General features: G+C 41.7%; 1 protein-coding gene across 1 annotated transcript in view; it reads left to right on the forward strand.

The window, feature by feature from the left end:
• The window catches only part of LAMA2 (laminin subunit alpha 2), a 472,624-nt gene that overhangs the window by 325,387 nt on the left and 122,893 nt on the right, over positions 1–24,344 (forward strand). The window contains exons 26-29 of the mRNA XM_074948401.1: positions 5,879–6,058; positions 6,898–7,086; positions 7,179–7,312; positions 11,630–11,747. Of these exons, the coding sequence (XP_074804502.1) occupies positions 5,879–6,058; positions 6,898–7,086; positions 7,179–7,312; positions 11,630–11,747 (621 nt within the window). The remainder of the gene's footprint in view (positions 1–5,878; positions 6,059–6,897; positions 7,087–7,178; positions 7,313–11,629; positions 11,748–24,344) is intronic.

Below are 24,344 nucleotides of genomic sequence, written 5' to 3' on the forward strand. Positions count from 1 at the left end.
CTGACTCCAGTCTCATTACTCAGGTTCTTTTGTTTGGCATACAGGAAAGCTACAGTGAGTGGATCAGACTCAAATGTGGGTAGGTGTAGGTCATACCTCACAAACCTCTTCCTTTGTATACATTTACACATGACATTGCATCCCCCACACGTTTTGGGATTGGCTTTGTCACTTGTAGGAACCAATCCCTGTACAGCATGCTCTGTCCACACACTGTCCATGCACAATTTATTCCTTACCTCATCTTATATTTCAGGAATATCTTACCTATTGTTATCTTGACCACTGTAAATGGTTCCCTGGGTGTTCCCCCTTATCTTAGTTAATACAGACATTTTGTTTCCAGCCTGCTGATCCATTTGCCTCCTTAATTCTGTCTCCCAAGAAATGAGGCCTGTCAAGGTTCCTCCCCCACTCTGAACTCTAGGGTACAGATGTGGGGACCTGCATGAAAACCTCCTAAGCTTACTTTTACCAGCTTAGGTTAAAACTTCCCCAAGGTACAAATTAATTTTATCCTTTGTCCTTGGAATAACCACTGCCACCACCAAACTGTAACTGGGTTTACTGGGAAACGTAGTTTGGACATGTCTTTCCCCCCCAAATCCTCCCAACCCTTGCACCCCACTTCCTGGGAAAGGTTTGGTAAAAATCCTCACCAATTTGCATAGGTGACCACAGACCCAAACCCTTGGATCTGAGAACAATGAAAAAGCATTCAGTTTTCTTACAAGAAGACTTTTAATAGAAATAGAAGTAAATAGGAATAAAGGAATCACCCCTGTAAAATCAGGATGGTAGGTACCTTACAGGGTAATTAGATTCAAAACATAGAGAATCCCTCTAGGCAAAACCTTAAGTTACAAAAAAGACACACAGACAGAAATAGTCATTCTATTCAGCACAATTCTTTTCTCAGCCATTTAAAGAAATCATAATCTAACGCATACCTAGCTAGATTACTTACTAAAAGTTCTAAGACTCCATTCCTGTTCTATCCCTGGCAAAGCAGCATATAGACAGACCCACAGACCCTTTGTTTCTCTCCCTCCTCCCAGCTTTTGAAAGTATCTTGTCTCCTCATTGGTCATTTTGGTCAGGTGCCAGCGAGGTTACCTTTAGCTTCTTAACCCTTTACAGGTGAGAGGATTTTTCCTCTGGCCAGGAGGGATTTTAAAGGGGTTTACCCTTCCCTTTATATTTATGACAAGGCCTCACCCATGTCCATTACTAATGTCAAGCCTACACCTTACTACTACAAGTCCAGTCTATCTCTAGGTTTGGGAGATTTTCTGGAACTGTACAATGGGAACACCTGCAATCCTTGATCAGTAGCAGTGCAGAAGGACTTTCTGATAATACAACCATCTCTGCAGGCTTAACGTCCAAGTCTCACTTTTTCTGGAAGTAACAATTGGGTAGTCTAATGACTCTGCAACTCCTGTTACTTCAATATCCAAATGAGAATTGTCTACTGGTGACTTCCCGTGGTACTGCAGATGAACATGACTGTGATATCTATAAATGTGCCTCCCATCTGATAAGTCAGTTACCCAACAAGGTGGTTTTGCATGTGCTATGATGTGAACAGTTAACCAGTTCGTGCCGTAAGAGCATATACTGCATTATGTGCACCTTCTTGGTGACACTCAGACATCATAGCATAACTTTTGTGCTGCGTGCTTTTCCTTCAACTTAGCAGCTTTAACAGAGTGTAGAGAGTCCAAATGAGTTCTTAGTTTCCTTCCCATTAAGAGTTTCAGCAGGTGACTTTCCTGTTGTGGCTAGTGGCATCATGCTATACTGGAAAAGAAGCCTGGTCATTTTGGCTTCTATGCCATCTTCTCCATTCCCTCTTTTATGATTTGGACAGCCCACTGTACTAGGCCCTTGAGGAAGGGTGGTTTGGTGCAGTCCTACTGTATTTGATGCTGGGTTTTTTCCCATAAATTCCTGAAATACAGCACCAGTGAGCTGGGGACCATTGTCACTCATCACTGTCTCAAGAAATCCAAAAGTGGAAAATGTAAGTTCAAGTTTATCAAGTGTAGCCTCAGCTGTGGAGGAGGGCATTGCGTATGCCTCATCCATTTTGAATGAACATAAATTATTATTAAAAACGTTTTCCCCATAAATGGACCTGCATAGTCTACATGAAGCCTCGCCTAGGGTCACTGAAACCACCTGCATGAGTGCAAAGGAACTTTCAGTGGAGTATGATGGCTAGATTGTGCAACAGTGTGTGGTTTGCCAACAGTCTTGATTTTCTGATCCATTCCCGGGCACCACACACAACTGAATGTGACCCCCTTCATGTGAACAATGCCAGGATGTGCTTCATGTAACAACTTCAATACCACTGGTTTGGAGGTATGATCATTCAGGACTCTAATAATAAGCACCCAATCTGGACACGTAAAGAATCCTTTAGGAAGTAATAATGTTGGAGCTCTGTGCTTACTCTCTCTATCCAGCCAGTTGTAACCATTCTCTGCACTCACAACAATAATGGGTCTCGCTCTGTCTCTCTTTTTATCTGTGCTGCCTCAGTTAGAGAAGTGGACAGTAGTACAATATGGAGGATGGTTCCTATAGGTTGAGGTACTCTGGGCAGGCTATCTGGTAAAGGAAGTCTACTCAGAGCATCTCAATGCTTTTCTAGGTTTATAATCAAACTCATAGTCATAAGCTGATAAAGTGAGAGCCCATCTCTGAATTCTGGCACATACCATAGGGGGTACAGGTTTGTGCTCACCAAACAGATCTTTCAGATGTTTATGGTCTGTGCATAACAAAATGCCTGCCATATAGGTAAGAGTGAAACTTCTTTACCCTCAAAGACTACTGCTAGTCCTTCTCATTCTGGTTTTGGGGGGGAAATTCTGCTGGAGCTAGTGACCTTGTTGCATTACTGATTGGATGCTCAGACCCATCTGACATTCAGTGGGCTAGTACCACTCCCACCCCATATGATGAGGCATCAGAAGACAAGACTAGCTTTTTCTGGATTTCATAATGAACTAAAAAGTTTGACTGCATCAATTCCTTTGCTTCTGCAAAAGCTATTTCTTGTTTTTGACTTCACTAGAATTTTATCCCTTTCTGTAATAGTACAGTTGCCATTTGGGTAAAAATTTGGCTAGAAAGGACACGGACTTTGGTGGTGGTGCCTTCTCCTCTAGAGAATGTAAACCAGTTGCATCAGTTTTGTTTCCAGGTATGTTACTCCAGCAGACTGAAAAATACACTTCTCCATCTTAAGATGCATACTGCTTCAGCCAATTATTGTAGGACCTGGTCCAAATTTTGCACGTGTTCTGACTCAGATTCCCCTGTAATCAGGATATCATCAAGGTGGACTCAGACACGTTGCATGCCTTTGAATAAATTGTCCATTGCCCTTTGATAAATACTTGGCTCTGCTTACACTCTGAATGGGAGGCAGTTGTAATGAAACAACACTTTGGGAGTATTGATCATTACATAGCTGTTAGAACCATCGTCCAGAGGGATTTGGAGATTTGCATTACTTAAATCAGTTTTTGTGAAAGGTTTTCCCACAGATAAGGTAGCATACAGGTCTTCAATCCTGAGGAGTGGATACCTATCTAACTTGGCCACACGGTTGTAGTCCCAGCATAGCCTCACTCCACCAACTGATTTCAACACTGGGATAATAGGAGCAGCCTAGACTGAGAATTGGACAAGCTCAATAATACCAGCTAGGTGTAATTGGTCCAGTTCTGGGTCTACCTCATGGTTCTTGGCATAGGGTACTTGACTTGGCTTAAAGAAACATGGTTTAGCATCTGGATCCATGTAAATTCTGCCAGTGACCCCTTTCAAAGTAACAAGACCCTCCTTGAACAGCTCTGAGTGTTTTTTCAAAAAGTGCTTCTACATGTAGCATATAGAGATGGCTGATAACTGCCCCGTTACATTTTAATAGCTTTAACCAGCCTTGCCCGAGGAGGCTGGGACCTTCCCCCTTTACTACTACTAAAGGTAAGCATAGCTTTTGATCCTGGTATCCCACCTCCACATTGACTTTACCTCTCACTGGAACTCGTTTTTCTGTATATATACATAACACCACCTTTGCTATTCCCAGCTATAGCGTATTGTTCCTTGGCCACAACTGGTGATGTGTAACTTCACTGATTATAGATAGAGAAGCTCCTGTATCAGTCTCCATGGTTATTCTTTGTCCATCAATTGTAATATCCACTTGCAGTGCCATCTCCTTTTGGCTTTTGTTGGTAACATTAAACATCGTATACCTCAAGTCCTCAGTTCCTCTTCCTTCTCTGCAATATGACAAGCCTCTTTCTTGTGACCCACATTTTCCCTTCCATATGTCCATTTTGTACAGCATGCTTTTGTAAGATGACTTCGCTTCTGGCAAATCCAGCACTCTGTAGCCTTATATGGGGAGGGGTATTTGGTCATGTTTCTCCTCACCTCTAAAGCAATGTTATGTGTTCGTAAGGAGGTACCTCTGTTTAGTTAAAGATTCATTTATTTTGTGTGAAATGCTGGACAATTTGTGTATGGCAGGTCCCCACAACAGTTTGGCTATCTAACTGTTGTTTACTGCTTCCCTGTAAATCCAAAACATGCTGCGTACCTACTTCCATACCTTACGCTATTTCCAGAGCTTTGTCAAAACTAAGGTGGACTCTGCCAACAAACATCTTTGAACTCTTTCATCACTGAACCACAGATAAGTCTATCCCACAGCATGGCATTTACTGTATCTCCAAAACCACAAAGCTCTGATAAATAACGCAGTTCTACAAAAACTACTATGGACCACATTCCAGGCTGGTGGGAGAAACGGTTAAATTCAAAATGCTACACAATCTCCGATGGCCTGGGGTTATAATGGTGCAAGACAACTTTAACCAGCTCATCAAAGGATTTGGCATGGGCCTTTTCCACTGCCACCAAACTTCTAATTAAACTGTATGTTTTTGCTCCAAAAACTCTCAGTAACATGGCATGTTTCTTGTTATCATCCTCTTTACCATTTGCAATGAAGTACTGCGAGATTCTCTGAGTACTGAATCCAGTTCTCCCATTCTGCATCAAACTCTTTCATTTTTCCATATGCAGCCATATGGAAAGGCAAAAAAAGGTTGTCACTTGCACAGTATGTAGAACTGTCTGATGGTTGTTTTCAGTTTATCCTCATTGCCAATGTAGTATATGGAGACCCAAAATGGATTAGAACTGAAAAAGGAGATATTTTATTCTGGTACAGGATCACAAAGACAACTAATCAGTCTCCATCTTGGAAAAAATTCCTCACATTGCTCCAACCCAGTGGCGCATGCTCAGTACAGTCTTAGAGCTTCTAACAGTAAATAGTTATTCTCACATTAGCTGCCCGGTGGCAATAAATGTAACAAAAATGCCTATATTATGCCTATCTACCCTGTAAGTCTAGATCTTAAGTGAAAATAAGAGGTGTGTTTCATCTTAATATAAGATTCTCAGACTCTGTACAGAGGTGTGTCCCAGGACTGAAATAACAGACATATCAAAGTCTTATGAACAAGCTACATTGGCAAAGGTCTGTGAAGAGCTTGCAGACACGTGCTCATATCACACGGCATTTGGTTCTAGCCAGCGCTGCTTTTTCCTCACTGTCATGAGCACTAAATGCAAAGGGCTAGATGGCGGAACTCTTACAGTGCACAACACTTACTCAAATAGTTCTGTTTAGTGGGACTACTCACATGACTAAGGGCTAGTGTGAAAGTAAGTACAACCAGTTTTTAAGAGAATAAAAAATAAAAGAATAACAAGACTTTGCCTACATGAAAAAAGCTTGAAAAAAAATTTTTTTTCTTTTTAATCCCTTTAATATGTGCAGCTGACATTGAAGCCGGAACAGATGGTTCTTCCACTGGTAGATGAAAACCTTCAGGACAATACTACCAGAGGGGTTGTATTCCAGCACCCAGAGATAGTAGCTAACATTGAACTGGTGATGCAAGATCTCCAGTCAGAACCTATTTACTGGAAACTTCCAGAGCAATTTGAAGGACGAAAGGTAAAGATGATTTCTTTGAATTCTGACAAAAATTGACATTTTATAAATGCTTCTGATTCTTCTATTGGGAAAATCACAGCAAACTGGAAGGTGCTTGCAAAGAATAAATATTTTTGTCAGTACTGTTTGTCAAGGAAAAATTGTCACAAAAATAATTGGAAATTCTATTAATTGTCATCAAAACTGGGAATCCTGTAACATCAATACTATCTTAAACTAGATATTTAATCATACAAATATATAAGAAATATGCTGCTAATGGGAATTTTATTGTCCATCGAAGGCAATGATAGCCAACAGATCTGTCAGGAATTCCAGATTTTACCTTGTGATTTTATTTATTTGCACAAGATGGAGCTTTTCACAAAACTACTATTAAAAAAAAGGTGGGGGGATTGTATTAAGTCAATATTTCACTCTGGTGACTCCCTGCCTCTCCCAATCTGACAGAAATGTTACACAAGCTTTGTATGTCTTGTGTAGACACAGTTGGTTGAAAATGTTTGAAACAGCCTTCTCTTTGGGCCTTTTGCACCTCTATGGCTCTATTGTGTGTTGCACTTTTGAAGTCCCCTGATTGGGCTCATGGGAATGTTGATATTCCCACAGACTCTCACAAAGAGGGACATTTATTTTTACAGTTCTGCAGAAACAGATTACCTTCATGTATGTCTGTGCACAGTCCTTGATCTCCATGTATTCCAAGTAGCACATGCCTCTGTGTACACACACACACACACGTATTTATACATCCATTTGTAATACTTACATATCCATCATGTACGCACAGAGATATATTTGTAGCTAACTGTAACTGGTATTTCTGTTTGCTTCGTTAGCTGACTGCTTATGGAGGGAAACTGAAATATGCTATCTACTTTGAAGCACGTGAGGAGACGGGTTTTGCTACCTATAATCCTCAAGTCATCATCAGAGGTGGGCCTCCCACACGTACTAGAACTATCATCCGGCATATGGCTGCCCCTTTGATTGGCCAGCTGACGAGGCATGAGATAGAGATGACCGAGGTAACGTTTTAGTCTGTTCTGTTTCAGAATGTTAACCCTTGGTTCTGTTGATACTGTTAATTGGCTGGCTTTTGTGTTACTGTTTCCTTCAGCATGAATGGAGATATCATGGTGATGACCCAAGAGTCAGTAGTACTGTGACACGTGAGGACTTCATGGATGTGCTGTACAACATTCATTACATTCTTATTAAGGCTTCTCATGGCAGCATCATGAGACAAAGCAGGTAACAATTTCATGCAATAGCTTGAAATACTGCAGTCATCCCAGCTAATTCACTTGAGACTTCAAACTGAATTTTTAAGCCAGGCACAAAATCAGTGGGATGTACAAGAAGAGTAGGGTGTCCAGTATAGCTGGAGAAGTGGAAGAAAGGAATTGTATTAAGAGAAAACCATAATTATTGTAGCCAAATGAGACTTTTATTCTTAGTATCCCAAAGCCAAGAAAAAAACAAAAATATATTTTGTAAACAGATTTGAATGCTATGCAAATATTGTGTTATTATATAAATATGAATTTTGGCCTGTGAAATATTTGTCTCTTGGCAATCAGTAGTGAATAAATGATTAGTGATGCAAATAGTGCCCAGTTATAATGACACGCCAATATAGTAGAGGCAAATTAAAAGTAATAGGCTACAAATATCTCTATCAAGATATAAAATTTCGAGAAGGTACTACTATGGTGGTAGAATTAAAAAGATATAGTGTAACTTTGCAATATTTGTGTAACAGAGACATGGAAGACTAGTATCTGTGCCCTAAAAGTGATAGAAGCAGATGGTTATTATTTATTATTAATTATTAATTTTTGTAAGTAATTTTAAAGGAACTAACCATCCATTCTCCAAAACTTGGATGTCCCCTGCAGCTGCGGGTGTCAGTCGGTTCATATTGTCTATTTTTGGCATGGTCAATTTACAACATTGTGTGATGTGCACAGGGAAACCTCAGCTTAGGGGAGTGGGAAAGTAATTATGATACCTCATGGAAAACTTTGAAAAGCATTCTCTTTGCTCCGGAAAAATATTCCATCAATTTATATCAATCACTGTTAGCACTACAGAGCCCAGCTCAGCTGTGGAGAGTGAGGTGAACTCTATCCTGGCTCATGCATCATAAGAAAAAATGCTATATGATTTTCATTTTCAGAATCTTTATGCTGAGGTGTACAGAGATGGACACCTTATTCACAGCTAGCTACACCAAAGCATAATGCACCTTGATTGGGTTAGGGCTACCAATGATGATGTGTAAATCAGGAGACGAGAGATCGGCTTTCCAATTTCAGGGTGTGTTTGCAAGGATAGCAGTTACAAAACCAAGATGCCATTTTTACAGAGTCACATTACAGGGTATAGCCTTTTATATAGCAGCAGGACTTGTTAAAGAGTTAATCTGTTCCCTTTCTGGTACCTCTCCACCTGAAGTCATAGTCCCTGTGTATGGTATCACAACTGATATGAAGATGATTGTCACAATAAAGTTTTATTATATCTGTCTAGGCATTTATATAATGCTCATCACCATGATATTTGAGACACTAGGTGGAGAATTAGCAGGCAAACCCCTGCAATCTATACTCAAGCAAAATGCCTGTTGATTTCAGAGGAAATGTCTTTTGAATAAGAACAGCAGAATCAATCCCAAAAATTCCCTAGAAGTCATTGGAAGATTTCCCTAAGAACTACAGACTTTGATTCAGGAGAGAAGTTAAACCACAGACTTAAGTCCATCCCTATTCAGAACAGCCCTTACGCACATGCTTACCTTTGAACATGTTCTTAAGTCCAGTGACTTATAGTTAAGCATGTGCTTTAGTTGTGTCCTGGATGCTTTCCTGATTTGGAGCCTAACTCTTAACAAGCAAAGCTTCTCTTCTCACCCAGTTGCCATTAGAAATAAAGTCTGAGGGAAGAGAGTTATAGAAAAAATTATTATAAAGGGCTACTGTCAATTTTTTTCAAAGTGTGCAATGAGGAGTCAGATTTCAGAGTAGCAGCCGTGTTAGTCTGTATTTGCAAAAAGAAAAGGAGTACTTGTGGCACCTTAGAGACTAACCAATTTATTTGAGCATAAGCTTTCGTGAGCTACAGCTCACTTCATCGGATGCATCCGATGAAGTGAGCTGTAGCTCACGAAAGCTTATGCTCAAATAAATTGGTTAGTCTCTAAGGTGCCACAAGTACTCCTTTTCTTAATGAGGAGTTAATAGCTCTTTAATTCTAACATGGAAATTCTTTCAACTCAAATGTTTAAAAAAGCAGAGCTGCAGATGACTGATATACTGTAGAAAAACACTGTCAATGAAAATTCAAACCAGACCTAAATGTAAAATAGTTTAATTCTAATGTTAGCCCTATATTAGCCATATAATTTGTTTTTGTAAGAAAGCTATGCTATTAAGGAGATTTATTTAGAGGTTTCTACTAAAAATCCAAAGGCAAACATTTTTCTCCTACTGTGTTCATTTTGTTCTCCTTTTTCACTTTCACCACTCAAAATTGAAATATTTCTTTCATAGATTCAAATTAGATTTTGTTTTGCTCGTCAGGCAATTGGATTTTGATAATAAATTAGTTTGGATTGGAAGTATGCTTTCAATTTTACTGTTAATTATTTCAGAATACTAGATGCTGATCAGGAAGCAGTGGTTAGACTGATTCTTATTAGACATGCTTCAGGAAGCAACCGAACCTAACCTACCTTAAGTAACACTTTTCCCCAGACAACAAATAGCTTTTTGGTCCCAAAGTATATTGTTATGTAAATTCAGCTCTGGGACAGTATATAGTTTGTGCCGTACACAGAGCATTGTCTCTGGTTTATGACTAAGGGCTTCAGTGCGGGCTGTACAGGCATGACAGGGACCTTGGATTCGTACTTGTGTTGCTAGCCCATGCTGAAGATTGCAGTGAAGGCATATCCTGGATCTTGAAGATGATGGGGAAGCAGATTCCACTCTGTTTTTATATTAAATGTACAGGGAGTTCCATTCAAGCTTGTGTTGACACTCCATACAAAAACAATAATTTTGGCCCCTATTTATTTTGCAGTCCATTGTTTTTGTCTCCTCCTTGTTCTACTTCTCTATTCCAGGTGACCCTCCTTCTCAAGTAGGGACAAAGGTATATAGGCTGGAAAGTGCTGCTGTCACTTGGGACATTGCATTGACTCAAGAAATTAGTGGTAAACTCCGGATCCCATTGAAGTCAATTGCAAAACTCACATTGATTTGAAGGGGTCAGGATTTCACCCTAGATTTGCTTATGGTCTTCTTAATGTCGACACCTATATACCAAGATGACAGGTGCAATAGACACACCTAAACAAACAGATCAGTATAACTGGGGGTGGGTGTGGAGAAATCTGTGAATTGGGTGATTTGGGAGTATGAACAGGAGCTAATTATTTCCATAAGTTTCTTTGTACTAACGCCTACACACAGATATTTAATAAATAAATTCTGGATGGATTAGCTTCTTTATTTTGATTTAACTTTTACTATAAGTATTCATATTCAATGATAGAAGAGAAAGAAATTTCCTCTCCTTGCTTAGATTTGGAATTATTTTTGGAAGCTTTAAAATTTACGTGGCTTGTCCTATATTTTTTACTTATTAAAGAACAACAAATGTTTTCACAGTTTAGTATTCATTTAAACAAAAGAAGAAGGAGAGAGCTAAAATACCTCCTTTCAGCAAAGCAACAATTTTGCAATGCCCTGGGATAAACTCATGCTTTAGAACTGTCTTTTGCTGTCATTGTCCATGCTTCATTTGTTGTCCTTTAGAATCATTTTGTCTGTTCAGTGTATGTGGGGAGGATAGTTGGGAGATGAGGGTATAAGATATTAATATAATCAAGTGGACATTTGGGGAGGGAAAGAGTCCGTAGTCCCAATGTGAAACATACTTTTTTCCAACATTAACCAACTTCTATGTGTTTCTTTGTTTTAAACATTTTGCTTGTTTGTCCTTGTGATTCTGAGGGAAAAAATGAATTCTGGCTGTCTTAAAATTGCTGCTAAAAGGCAACTGACTGTCCAATGTCTTTGAAGTCTGTTCTACAGCTTGTGAGATTGCTTTAGTTGCTGGGGGTACATTTTATTTTTAAAAAATGCCTCATTGGAAGCATATTTAGTGAATAAAGTTATTATTGCACTTCTGTGAATTGTGAACTGGATCCAGGTTTAGTGTGTGGCATCAATTTCTTAACGATCTGTTCAAATGAGGAATCAGATATGAGCGTCTGTCAGTATTCTGGCTGCAAATAAAAAAGAGGAGATGGAACTAAGAAGAGTACACCAGTTAGTTAAACTTCAGGATAGAAATGGAAAATCAGAATGAAGGTATGTTGGATTTAAAGTTTCCTTCATACACAGGCAAAAATAGAGCATTTTTTGTCTCATGTCGTTGAGGCCAAGAAGATTCAAGACAGCCAAATGAAGCCTTTTTCTCCTGAACTGGCTGACTTTGAACCTTTATTGAAACAGTGCTTTATGGAGTTGATAAGCTTTGTTTGCCGGTTTGTATTTCCAGAATTTCTGAGATCTCGATGGAAGTTGCTGAAGAAGGCAATGTGTCTGGAATGAGTCCTCGTGCTCACTTGATTGAGAAATGTGACTGCCCGCTGGGTTATTCTGGCTTGTCATGTGAGGTACAGTGTCTGGTTAACCTCCATTAAATGTCTTTACTCTGTATTTGTCTTTCAGCAGAAATGGTATGAGAAGAGTTTCAAACAATAACTGTGCTTAACTAAGCCACCCACCCTCCCTTAATTTTATTCCCTCTGTTCCTTCTCTCCCAGGTCCTCATCCGACAAAGTGTTTAAGCACTTATTTAACTTTAAGCAGATGAGTAGTCCCATTGATGTCATTGGAATTATTCATGTGCTTAAAGTTAAGCACATTAAACTTTGCTGGATCAAGACCTCAGCACTTGAGTTGTGTGTGCAGTAGAAGTCATTAAAACTTGTTGAAAGAGATGAGGTGTAAACAGTAGAACCTCAAAGATAAAAAACACCAGAGTTAGGACTTACCGGTCAGCCAGATACCATGTGGAACCAAAAGCAATCAGTCGGGCAGCAGGGGAGACCAAAAAACCACCAGCAAATACTGTACTGCCTCGGGGCTTTAGCCCTGAAGTTCAGGGCTTCAGCCACGGGGAGTTACAGCTGCAGCTGCGGGGGGCCCAGGGCTCTGGGTGGGGGTGGAGGGGCTCGGGTTCTGACCCTCGGGAGAACCAGGGCTCAGGGCTTTCGACCAGGGGGAGCCCTGGGGCTCGGGGCTTCAGCCCCACAGTTCAGTTCCTGGCTTAAGACCCATGGGGGGCACTGGGGCTCAGGGCTTTGGCCTCCCCTTAATGAATGGAGGAGGCAACCTAGTGATAGATGATGTGGAAAAAGCTGAAGTACTCAATGCTTTTTTTTTGCACCTCGGTCTTCACGGACAAGGTCAGCTCCCAGATTGCTGCACTGGGAAGCACAGTATGGGGAGGAGGTAAGTAGCCCTCAGTGGTGAAAGAACAGGTTAAGGACTATTTAGAAAAGCTGGACATGCACAAGTCCATGGGTCCAGATCTAATGCATCCGAGAGTGCTGAGAGAATTGGCTGATGTGATTGCAGAGCTATTGGCCATTATCTTTGAAAACTCATGGCGATTGGGGAGCTCCCAGATGACTGGAAAAAGGCAAATATAGTGCCCATCTTTAATAAAGGGAAGAAGGAGAACCAGGGGAACTACAGGCCGGTCAGCCTCACCTCAGTCCCTGGAAAAATCATGGAGCAGGTCCTCCAGGAAACCATTTTGAAGCACTTGGAGGAGAGGAAGGTGATCAGAATCAGTCAACATGGATTCACCAAGGGCAAGTCATGCCTGACCAACCTGATTGCCTTCTGTAATGATAACTGGCTCTGTGCATGTGGGGAAAGCAGTGGACGTGATATATCTCCCACAGTATTGTTGCCAGCAAGTTAAAAAAGTATGGATTGGATGAATGGACTATAAAGTGGATAGAAAGCTGGCTAGATTGTTGGGCTCAACGGGTAGTGATTAACAGCTCACTGTCTAGTTGGCAGCCGGTATCAAGCAGAGTGCCCCAGGTGTCAGTCCTGGGGCTGGTTTTGTTCAACATCTTTATTAACGATCTGGAGGATGGTGTGGATTGCACCCTCAGCAAGTTCACCGATGACACGAAGCTGGGGGGAGAGGTAGATATGCTGGAGGTTAGGGCTAGGGTCCAGAGTGACCTAGACAAATTGGAGGATTGGGCCAAAAGCAATCTGATGAGGTTCAACAAGGACAAGTGATGAGTCCTGCACTTAGGACAGAAGAATCCCATGTACTTCTACAGGCTCAGGACCAACTGGCTAAGCAGCAGTTCTGCAGAAAAATACCTGGGGATTACAGTGGATGAGTAGCTGGATAGGAGTCAGCAGTGTGCCCTTGTTGCCAAGAAGGCTAACAGCAGATGGAGGGAAGTGATTATTCCCCTCTATTTGGCACTTGTGAGGCAACATCTGGAATACTGCGTCCAGTTTTCGAACCCCCCACTACAGAAAGGATGTAGACAAATTGGAGAGAGTCCAGCGGTGGGCAACGAAAATGATCAGCGGGCTGGGGCACATGATTTATGAGGTGAGGCTGAGAGAATTGGGCTTGTTTAGTCTGCAGAAGAGAAGAGTGAGAGGGGATTTGATAGCAGCCTTCAACTACCTGAAGGGGGGTTCCAAAGAGGATGGAGCTAGGCTGTTCTCAGTGGTGGTAGATGACAGAACAAGGACCAACGGTCTCAAGTTGCAGTAGGGGTGGTCTAGATTGGATATTAGGAAACACTGTTTTACCAGGAGGGTGCAGGGCTGGCCTTATCATGAAGCGAACTGAGGCGGCCACCTCAGGTGCCAGACTGCGGGGGAGGGGGGGCGCCACTAGGACCCAGAGTGTAGAAAATTGTGTCTGCTGCTGGTGCATATGTATTCTGTCTGCTCTAGGTGCACAGAGATGGTGGAGTGCTGTGCTGGAGGAAGGAGGGCACAAGAGACATAACAGGCAGGCAGGAGAAAAGATGAGAGGGAATAACAGAAAGCTGCAGAAGCTGCAGGGAGAGAGAGGAGGAGGAGCCTCTTGTGTACCTCTCTAGCACCCCCAGGAGCCTGGACTGATTAACATCAGCTTCTCAGGGAGCTTCCTGTTTCCTGCTGCTTCCCTGAATCCACTTGAGGAGAACAGGCAGTCAAGTGAAGTAGTAGGAGCCAGTTAGGCTCTTAAGACGTTGATATCTTCCCTCACTCAGGCCCTGCTACCAGCCTGTTTATTTGTCCCCTTTAATTGAGTGTTGAGAGCCACTATAGCTGGCACAGAACAGCAGTCATGAGTGAAAGAAGAACACGCCCCTCTGGGGCAGCATTCAGAAAAAGAAAGAAAGCAAAGGAAGCTTTTCTATCTAAGCAGGAAGGAGCTCTCCTGAGATACATAGACACAAATGTTCACGGCAAGCCTTCTGGCCCCAGTGAGGATGTGAGTGGTGAGGAGATGCCTGATCTTCCGGTCAGTCAGAGTGCAGGTGACCTGGCAGCTACTGCAGCATCCGTATCTCCATCTCAAATGGATGTAACTATGCACATTCCTGAAGAAAAGTGTAGATCAGAGAAGAGTGTGGTGGAGGCACAAGAAACAGCTGCTGCTGAGTTTAGTTCCTTAAGTCTAGATGATCCAGGACTGTGGACCCACTTGAGCAGCAGCCTGAGGGACTTCCTTGTACTGCATGGACCACAGCAAGTGAAAAATTTCATGTTCCCCAAAGACAATGAAAATAGAAGTTTCCATCCAACACATTACCGGCATGAAATCCCCAATCGTGACAACGTGGAGAGGCCATGGCTTATGTACTCAAAAACCCAGAAAGCTGCATACTGTTTTTGTTGTGAACTCTTCCAGTCTAATGTTCCAGCCACATTGGGTTCTACAGGAACAAAGGACTGGAAAAATCTGGCTAGAAATCCGGCATGCCGTGAGAAGGCAGCAAATCACCAGAGAGCATTCCATAAGTGGAAAGAGCATGAGATGAGACTGAGGTTAAAGGCCACCGTAGATGATCAGCATCAAGAGAAGATTGCATCAGAGTCTCTTTACTGGCAAAATGTTCTGAAAAGGCTCATTGCCATTGTGAGTATGCTTGCTACCCAAAACCTAGCACTGTGTGGCACTTCAGATCAGCTGTATGTGCCAAACTATGGAAACTTCCTTAAAATTGTGGAGCTGATGGCTGAGTTTGATTCTGTACTCCAGGAGCATCTAAGAAGAGTCACCACCCAAGAAATGTACACACACCACTACCTTGGAAAAACAATTCAAAATGAGATCATACAGTTACTGGCAACAAAAGTCAAACAGAAAATTGTGGCAGATCTGAAGTCAGCAAGATATTATTCTGTTATTCTGGACTGCACACCTGACATCAGCCATACGGAACAAATGGCTTTAATGGTGCGTTTTGTAACAACAACTGAACCTAATGGAAATGTCCCTGCAACGGTGACTGTCAGAGAACATTTTATAGAATTTATTGACATTGATGATACTACAGGAGCTGGTATGACAAATGTGCTTCTTAAAAAGCTGGAAGATACGGGAATTGCGATAGCTGACATGAGAGGTCAGGGCTACGATAATGGTACCAACATGAGAGGAAAGAACAGACGAGTGCAGACACGGATCCGAGAGTTAAACCCTCAAGCTTTTTTTGTCCCATGCAGTTCTCATTCATTGAACTTGACGGTCAGTGATTCAGCATCAGCTTCTAGTGAGGCTGCTGAATTTTTAAATGTAATTCAAAGCATCTATGTATTTTTCTCTGCATCAACTCATTGATGGCAGATTTTGAAGCACCATCTGGGAACATCCTCTCTGACACTGAGACCACTGAGTGCCACCCGATGGGAAAGTCAAGAGGAGGCGATAAAGCCTATCAAACACCAAATTGGGAAGATAGATGATGCCATAGTTGCCGTTATGGAGGATAATGCTATGACAGGAACTGTTCATGGGAGAACAATGGCAGAGGGAAATGGAATCACCAGAAACATACATAACTTCAAATTTCTGTGTGGCTTAGTGCTGTGGCATGACATACTGTTTGAAATAAATGTTGTAAGCAAGAGACTCCAAGGCGTTGACTTTGATATATCTGGAGCAATGGAACAACTGGACAAAGCAAAGTCATACCTACAGTCTTACCGGTCAGATGAGGGATTTCAAAACGTTCTGAAGAGTGCACAGAAGTTGCCAGAGGAACTTCACACTGAAGCTATTTTCCCACCCATTCAAGAATACAAGAGTCCCCGAAGAAGAAGACATTTTGATTACGAGGCACGGGATAATCCCATTAGAGACCCCAAACAACAATTCAAAGTTGAATTCTTTAACCAGGTGCTAGATTGTGCAATACAGTCAGTTGAAGAATGTTTCATGCAGCTCAAGAAACTCAGCAGTATATTTGGGATATTGTATGATATTCCAAAACTCCTCACTCTACCTGAGGAAGACCTACACCGGCAATGCAGGGCACTAGAGACAAGGTTGACACATGATGACATGCGCGATATTGATGTGCATGATTTAGGTGATGAACTGAAAGCCCTTTCAAGATACATTTCAGCAGGATCAACTCCAAAAGCTGTTCTGGAATATATGTGCACAAATAAGATGACCACCCTCTTTCCAAATGCTTTTGTTGCTCTGTGCATACTTCTAACACTTCCTGTAACAGTTGCCAGTGGGGAATGCAGCTTCTCCAAGCTAAAGTTAATAAAACCACATCTACGCTCCACAATGACACAGGAGAGGCTGGTCAGCCTTGCAACCATCTCAAAAGAGCATGAGCTGGCCCAGACTGTGGAACCTTCAACAGGAAGCAGTTCAAATCTTTGCAACCAAGAAGGCACAGAAAGCACCTCTTTGATTATTCAAACAGATAAAAATGCCAGTGTTTACTATGCAGACAAGAAAAGTTACATTTGCTGTTCAGGCGTTTGAAAGTTAAGTGTTACTTAAAATTTTTGAACAAGGCATTTTAAGTTGTTAGTTCTCCTTTATTGGGGTAGGTAGCAGAGCAGTACCATGAGAGGAGTAGAACAGGAAGAAGGCAGAATTGAGACCTTTCAAAGTTTTGGCCCAAGTGAGGGCACATGGGGGCGTCATTTGAGCTCCCCGCCTCAGGTGCCAAAATGTTGTGGGCCGTTCCTGGGAGGGTGGTGAAACAGTGGAATGGGTTACCTAGGGAGGTGGTGGAATCTCCATCCTTAGAGCTTTTTAAAGCACGGCTTGACAAAGCCCTGGTTGGGATGATTTAGTTGGTGTTGGTCCCCGCTTGGAGCAGGGGGTTGGACTAGATGACATCCTGAGGTCTCTTTCAATCCTAATTGTCTATGATTCTATGAAGGGAGTGCCAGTTTCAGCCCCAGTGGTTCCCCCATAGCTAAAGCTCCAAGCCCTACTCCTCCCCCCCACCCGCCCCCAGCTGAAACTGGGAGCGGAGCTGTGGGGAGCCCGAGCCCCAGTGCCTCCTGCAGGGCAGAAGTCAGGAATGGAGCTGCAGGACTGAAGCCCTGAACCCCAGCGCTCCCCCCAGGTCTAAAGCCCTGAGCCCTGGTGCTCCTGCGATGCAGAAGCCCTCAGCGCCCCTACCCCTGGCACCTCGAGGGTCAGAAGCTCCGATCCCCCACACCACCCATCCAGAGCCCTCACACACACACACACACACCCTCGCCCTGTGGCTGCAGCCCCCAAACCCACATCTTGTTCAGAGTTATGGAACTTTTCAAAGTTACGTACAACCCCCATTCCCAAGGTTTTTGTAACTCTGAGATTCTTCTGTATTAGCAATACCTTGGTTCTTGTGCTATCACTATCTTCTGGAGGTTAGCCTACAAATATCACTTCATGGCTATTTCTTAAAATGCTCAAATACTGCCACTGGCTTGGTATATTCTTGGCTAATTCTCTGCAGTGAATTTGAAGTTAGGTACTTGGCAAAACAGACATGAACTGACAGAGTATCACACATTCTTATTTATCACTGCAGCTGGGTGGATGCAGCCAAAAATTGTCAGTGAATTTTGAATGTTTTAAAACTAGGGTGACCAGACAGCAAATGTGAAAAATCGGGACTGGGCTGGGGGGTAATAGGAGCCTATATAAGAAAAATAAGAAAAATTCCTTTTAACTGCATTCACATCCCTTTTGCTTGTATTGAACAAACATTCTATCAAGTGCATTTACAAGCAGGAATGTTCCCCCAAAACCAAGATTTGTAAGTGGATATTACAAAACCTTTCCCTGTAGTGAATTTTGAATTTATACGTGTGCAAATTCATATTGAAAAAATTAATCTAAGTGATGCATTCATGCAGTCAGGGAATAGAAACAACAGGTAGCCTCTGGGTTCAATAAAAACAGCTTGAATTTTAAATATTAAATATTCACTATGAGTCATGAACAAACTATAGACGAAAAAATATGCACAGTAGTTATTTGGTGAATTTCACGTAATTTTCAGCTCATGAGTTGTCCACAAACAAATAGTGATCTCTTTGAAATTTTTCACCACACAAGTTATTTATTATTACACCCCAAAAAACTTCATTAAAAGAACACTATTAAGGTTTCAAAGTCAAACACCCAAAAGCAGAGCTGTGTAGGTGATGGAAGTTCCATTTCATGAAGTATTTTGAGTTTTGGAAATTGGGCTTTTGCCATAATGCCCAAAATCAAAACAAAAATTTTTGAATCAGGTCAAAATGAAAACTTTTCACTTCAACCTGACTCAAAATTCTTTCAACTTTTCAATTCTCTGAAAATTTTGTGAATCAAACCAAAACTTGTTTTCAATTTTTCCCATTGCAAACAAACCAAAAAATCCATTATTCACCCAGCTCTTATATGTGGTAATGTAATTAGAACTGTATCATTATGCACACTTTCTGGGAGGGAGAGGCAAGGTTGAAGTTACAGTGTTGCCATTTCCTGCTTAATTGTGCAATCTGAATGCTCTCACAATATATATATATATATATATTTAATTTTAATATTCTATAAAGGATTAAGCCCCCATAGTCCAATAGGAAAAGAGAAAAATCTGATACCCAGTTGCTTTCTAGCACATGGTAATAGGTAGTAAAGCTTGTCATATCATCTGGAATCATTTCTACGGCTTGGTTTAATCAATATCCCAAAATTGCAGTTGTAAGAGCTATGCATGTAGTATTTTTGCCTCAGATGTTTCAGAGGTGACATTGGTGTCCAAAATTTGTATTCAAGTGCATGCCCAAAATAAAAGGATAAAAAAGACCTTTCCTGATAAGCACTGCTTGTATCTTTCAAAAATAGTTGTGGAAAATGCATTCAACATCCTCATAATTTACTTCATATTATAACCATATTCTGGATCATTTCATAATTTTCAAATCAATACAGATGAGAAGAAAGTCAATAGCATATTTAGACAAATGAGTTAGAGTTTCCACTTAGGTGAGGACTTACCAAAATTGCATATTTGTACCCTAATCCTAAGGGCTCTCAGCATTTGTAAAGGGTCCCACTGTACCAGTTTGTTTTGGACAAGGACATTTTTGAGGGGAAAAACTAAGAATCTAAAGTAAGGAGCAAAATTACTTCCATTTGAGATTATTCCTCTAAATTAGAATTCCTCACAAGCCATGGTAAAGGTAGATAGACTGTTTCTGTGCTTCACTGATTTTAACATATTCTAAACCAAAATAAAAGTGAGTTGAGATTACTTACTTCTGACTCTAAAGAAAATAATTGTGTTTCTACTTTTTCTCTTACTTAGATTCTTGAATGGGTCACCAGTGCTTATAAACTTAACATACTGCTACAGGCTTTTGTACGAGCATAGTCAAGCACATGTCAATTAACACTCCACTCAAATATCCCACTTTTGATAGTGCAAAGCCTTTACTTCAATTTCCCTTCTGTTTTACGTTGCATCGATTTTACTGCCATGTAATGGAGGGAGAACTCCCACCCCTTCAGAAAAGCTTAAATCCTCATCAAGAGTAGGACATGACCTCATTAAGACACCCTTAATAGGATTTGGAGACCTGCTCCATTGTACATGATACTATAAAACTGAATATCTTATCTATGAGGAACAAGGTAGGTGAGGTAATGTCTTTTATTGAACTAACTTATGTTGGTGGAAGGGGCAAGCTTTCAAGCTTCACAGAGCTCTTCTTCCGGCCTGGAGATAGTTACCAAAGTGTACAAGCTAAATATAAGATGGGACAGATTGTTAAGCATGAGGGGTTGTAGACCACTTCAAATAAAGTGGGCAATTAACACTTCTGCAGTCATAGGTCAATGGAGGGTTCATAGGCAGCAGGGTGCATTACAAATTGTTGTAATGGACTGTAACATTAATGTCTCAGTTAAGTCCATGGTTTTTAGTGTTCAGCAGAGTTATGAATTTAAATTCCCAGGCTTGTCCTTTTAAGGTTTTGTGCAGATTTCCTTTGAGGATGAGGACTAACAGGTTAAATATGGAGTTGGGTTTTGGTTTTTTGTTTTGTTTTTGTTTTTTGTAGAAAGCATTTACAGCTGATAGGGTGTTTTTATCTTTTATAATTTTTCTGTGTGAGTTCATTTGAGAGCATAGCGATTGTCTGGTTTCACCCACATAGATGTTGTTAGGGCATTTGATGCACTGGATGAGGTACACCACATGTTGCATTAGGCATGTGTAGGACCCATGAATCTTGAAAGGTGTGTCGTGGAAGGTATTGATCATTGTAGCACTGGAAATATGTTTGCAGGTTTTGCATCTGTTGTTCTGGCAGGGTCTGGTATCACTTTGAGTTGGTTTGTCCTAGTCTGTGGGAGCTTTCTTCTTCTGATGAGCTTGGCAAAGTTGGGTGTGTCGGGGGGGGGTTGTTTGAAGACCAAAAGTAGGGGTTCAGGAAAAATTTATTTCAGGATGTGATCCCTCAAGGATGGGTTGTAATTGTTGATACTGTCAGGCTGTCTAGAGTGGTTCACAAACATAGATGCCAACCTCAGGGCACACTGCCAGAAACCAGGGCACAAACCCCAAACTGGTTGTGTGTTCTATAGTTAGATACAAACCAAGTATCAAGTGTGAGCTCCTCAAGTACTTGAACAGTTTTAACATGGAGTCACAGAGAGCCCCTTGGGGATTCTGGTCTATCTTACCACTTGGCAAGTCTGCCTTTGTGATAGATGGTCCCTTACACCAATTATCACAACAATATTCAGTATGCAGTGATGTTGTAGCTATGTCAGTCCCAGGATGTTAGAGAGACAAAGTGGGTGAGGTAATATCTTTTATTAGACCAATTTCTGTTGGAGTGAGAGAAGCTTTCAGGCTTTCACAGACCTCTTCTTCCAGTCTGGGAAAGTTACTCAGGGCTTGTCTTCACGTGCACTTTAGTGAAGATGCTACTTACTATGCCATCAGGGGAGCTTCTTCTGTTGACACAGCGCTGTTTACACCGGGGCAGGGTAGTTAAGTTGGTATCACTACGTTGCTCAGGAGTGTGGATTTTTCACACCCCTGAGTGACATAGTTATACCGATATAGGACTGTAGTGTAGACATGGCCTCATAGTGTAACTGCTAAATAGTTTGTTTAGCATATGTAGTTAACGCATGTTTCAAGGGACCTATCAAGGTGAAGTGGTCAGTTTAATTACACCCCCCACTAGTTATAGGGAGGAAAGGGAAGAGGTGGAAGAGGCTGGGGGGGGTTGTTATTGGGTATAGATTGTTGTAATAAGCCATAAATTCAGTCTATTCAGTCCATGATTCTTAGTGTCTAGCAAAGTTATGAGTTTAAGCTCCCAGGCTCGTCTTTTGAAAGTGTTGTGCGGGTTTCCTTTGAGGATGAGGACTGATAGCCAAGTATGTTGGGGATCCCTTGCTTATGCATAAAATATTGCCATCTCCAAATTCCAAGCAGCATAATGATACAGGATCTTCGGGTCAGAGATTTTTATTCCCTTCCCCCAGAGTTCAAACTGTGATGAGATGAGGGTTTGTGCACATCTGCTCTTCATGGGTGTGAGGGGAGCAGTCAACAAAGTCTTCTGTCCACTGATGTTCCACAATCGTTCATCTGGTGTCTATAGGTCTTCTTTTGTTGGACAGGAGACTGCATCTTGTGTGGTAAACTAGTATTTCATACTTAGTAATGCTTTTCCTCTGACTGGGTCGGGGGGTCTTCCAGCTTCATAGCAAACACTTTTATTGTTACAAAGAAAACACTTAAATATTACCTTATAACATGGGGTACAGATATTATAAGTGAGATTAATTCATCCAGCAACTCACAAGCATTTCATAAAGTCCAAACACCAAATATAGCTCTATAAGTCTAATACCTATTTTAATAACACTAACACACAGATGAGCCAGACTGGTTTCCAGCCATGCATTTGTCAGTCTTCAGTGAGACTTAGAGGCCTTGGCATGAGCTGGCAGCTGGGTCTGCTAGCATAACAGATACCCCATATGGGTTCTATTGTGGGGTGACAGGTGATAACTAGGAGTGTGCAGTCAGTGGGGTTTGTTTTCTGTACTGAAGCAGGTTCTTTTGAGATATTTGGATGGCTTATTCTATGATGAGATCTACTTCTCTGGTGGTGTGTCCTTGTTTGATGAAGGCTGTTTTAAGTGTGTTTAGGTATGTATCCTGAACTTCCCCTTCAGAGCATATTATGTGGTATCTCAGTGCCTGGCTGTAGGTAACAGATTTCTTAGAGTCTCTAGTGTAGTTACTGGATCTGTGTAGGTAGATGTGGTGATCTGTGGGTTTCTTGCATCTAGTGGTCTGTAATATTCCATTGTTAAAGCTGATTGAGGTGTCCAGGAACTTGATACTGGTGTGGAGGTGTTCTAAAGAGAGTTTGATGGATGGGAGGTGGTTGTTGAACTTGTGGTGAAAATCTATGAGGGAGTTTGGGTTGTCTGTCCAGAGGATGAAAATATCATTGATAGATGTGTGCTGCATTTATCCAGAAATTCTTCCTCAAGGTGGCCCAAGGAGAGGTTGGTATACTGACAAGTGATCCTGGAACCCATGGTTGTTCCCATGGTTTGGACAAAGTGTTGTTGTTAAATGTAAAGTTATTTTGGGTGAGGATGAAATGGATGAGTTTGGCCATGTGTTTGGAATGGATTTCTGAGCTTTTTCCATTGTTGTAGATATTTGAGGCAGGCAGCAATGCCATCATATAAGGTGGATAGAAAGTTGGCTAGAGTGTCGGGCTCAACGGGTAGTGATCAATGGCTCCATGTCTAGTTGGCAGCCGGTATCAAGTGGAGTGCCCCAAGGGTCGGTCCTCGGGCCAGTTTTGTTCAATATCTTCATAAATGATCTGGAGGATGGTGTGGATTGCACCCTCAGCAAGTTTGCAGATGACACTAAACTGGGAGGAGAGGTAGATACGCTGGAGGGTAGGGATAGGATACAGAGGGACCTAGACAAATTAGAGGATTGGGCCAAAAGAAATCTGATGAGGTTCAACAAGGACAAGTGCAGAGTCCTGCACTTAGGATGGAAGAATCCCATGCACCGCTATAGACTAGGGACCGAATGGCTCGGCAGCAGTTCTGCAGAAAAGGACCTAGGGTTACAGTGGACGAGAAGCTGGATATAAGTCAACAGTGTGCCCTTGTTGCCAAGAAGGCCAATGGCATTTTGGGATGTATACATAGGGGCATTGTCAGCAGATCGAGGGACGTGATCGTTTCCCTCTATTCGACATTGGTGAGGCCTCATCTGGAGTACTGTGTCCAGTTTTGGGCCCCACACTACAAGAAGGATGTGGAAAAATTGGAAAACGTCCAGCGGAGGGCAACAAAAATGATTAGGGGACTGGAACACATGACTTATGAGGAGAGGCTGAGGGAACTGGGATTGTTTAGTCTGCGGAAGAGAAGAATGAGGCGGGATTTGATAGCTGCTTTCAACTACCTGAAAGCGGGTTCTAAAAAGGATGGACTGTTCTCAGTGGTAGCTGATGACAGAACAAGGAATAATGGTCTCAAGTTGCAGTGGGGGAGGTTTAGGTTGGATATTAGGAAAAACTTTTTCACTAGGAGGATGGTGAAACACTGGAATGCGTTACTAGATGACCTCCTGAGGTCCCTTCCAACACTGATATTCTGTGATTCTATGATCATGGTGAGGGATGTTGGTGTTCAGGAAAGTGACATCCAG

Source organism: Natator depressus, chromosome 3 (assembly GCF_965152275.1).
Source record: "Natator depressus isolate rNatDep1 chromosome 3, rNatDep2.hap1, whole genome shotgun sequence".
Lineage (NCBI taxonomy): Eukaryota > Metazoa > Chordata > Testudines > Cheloniidae > Natator > Natator depressus.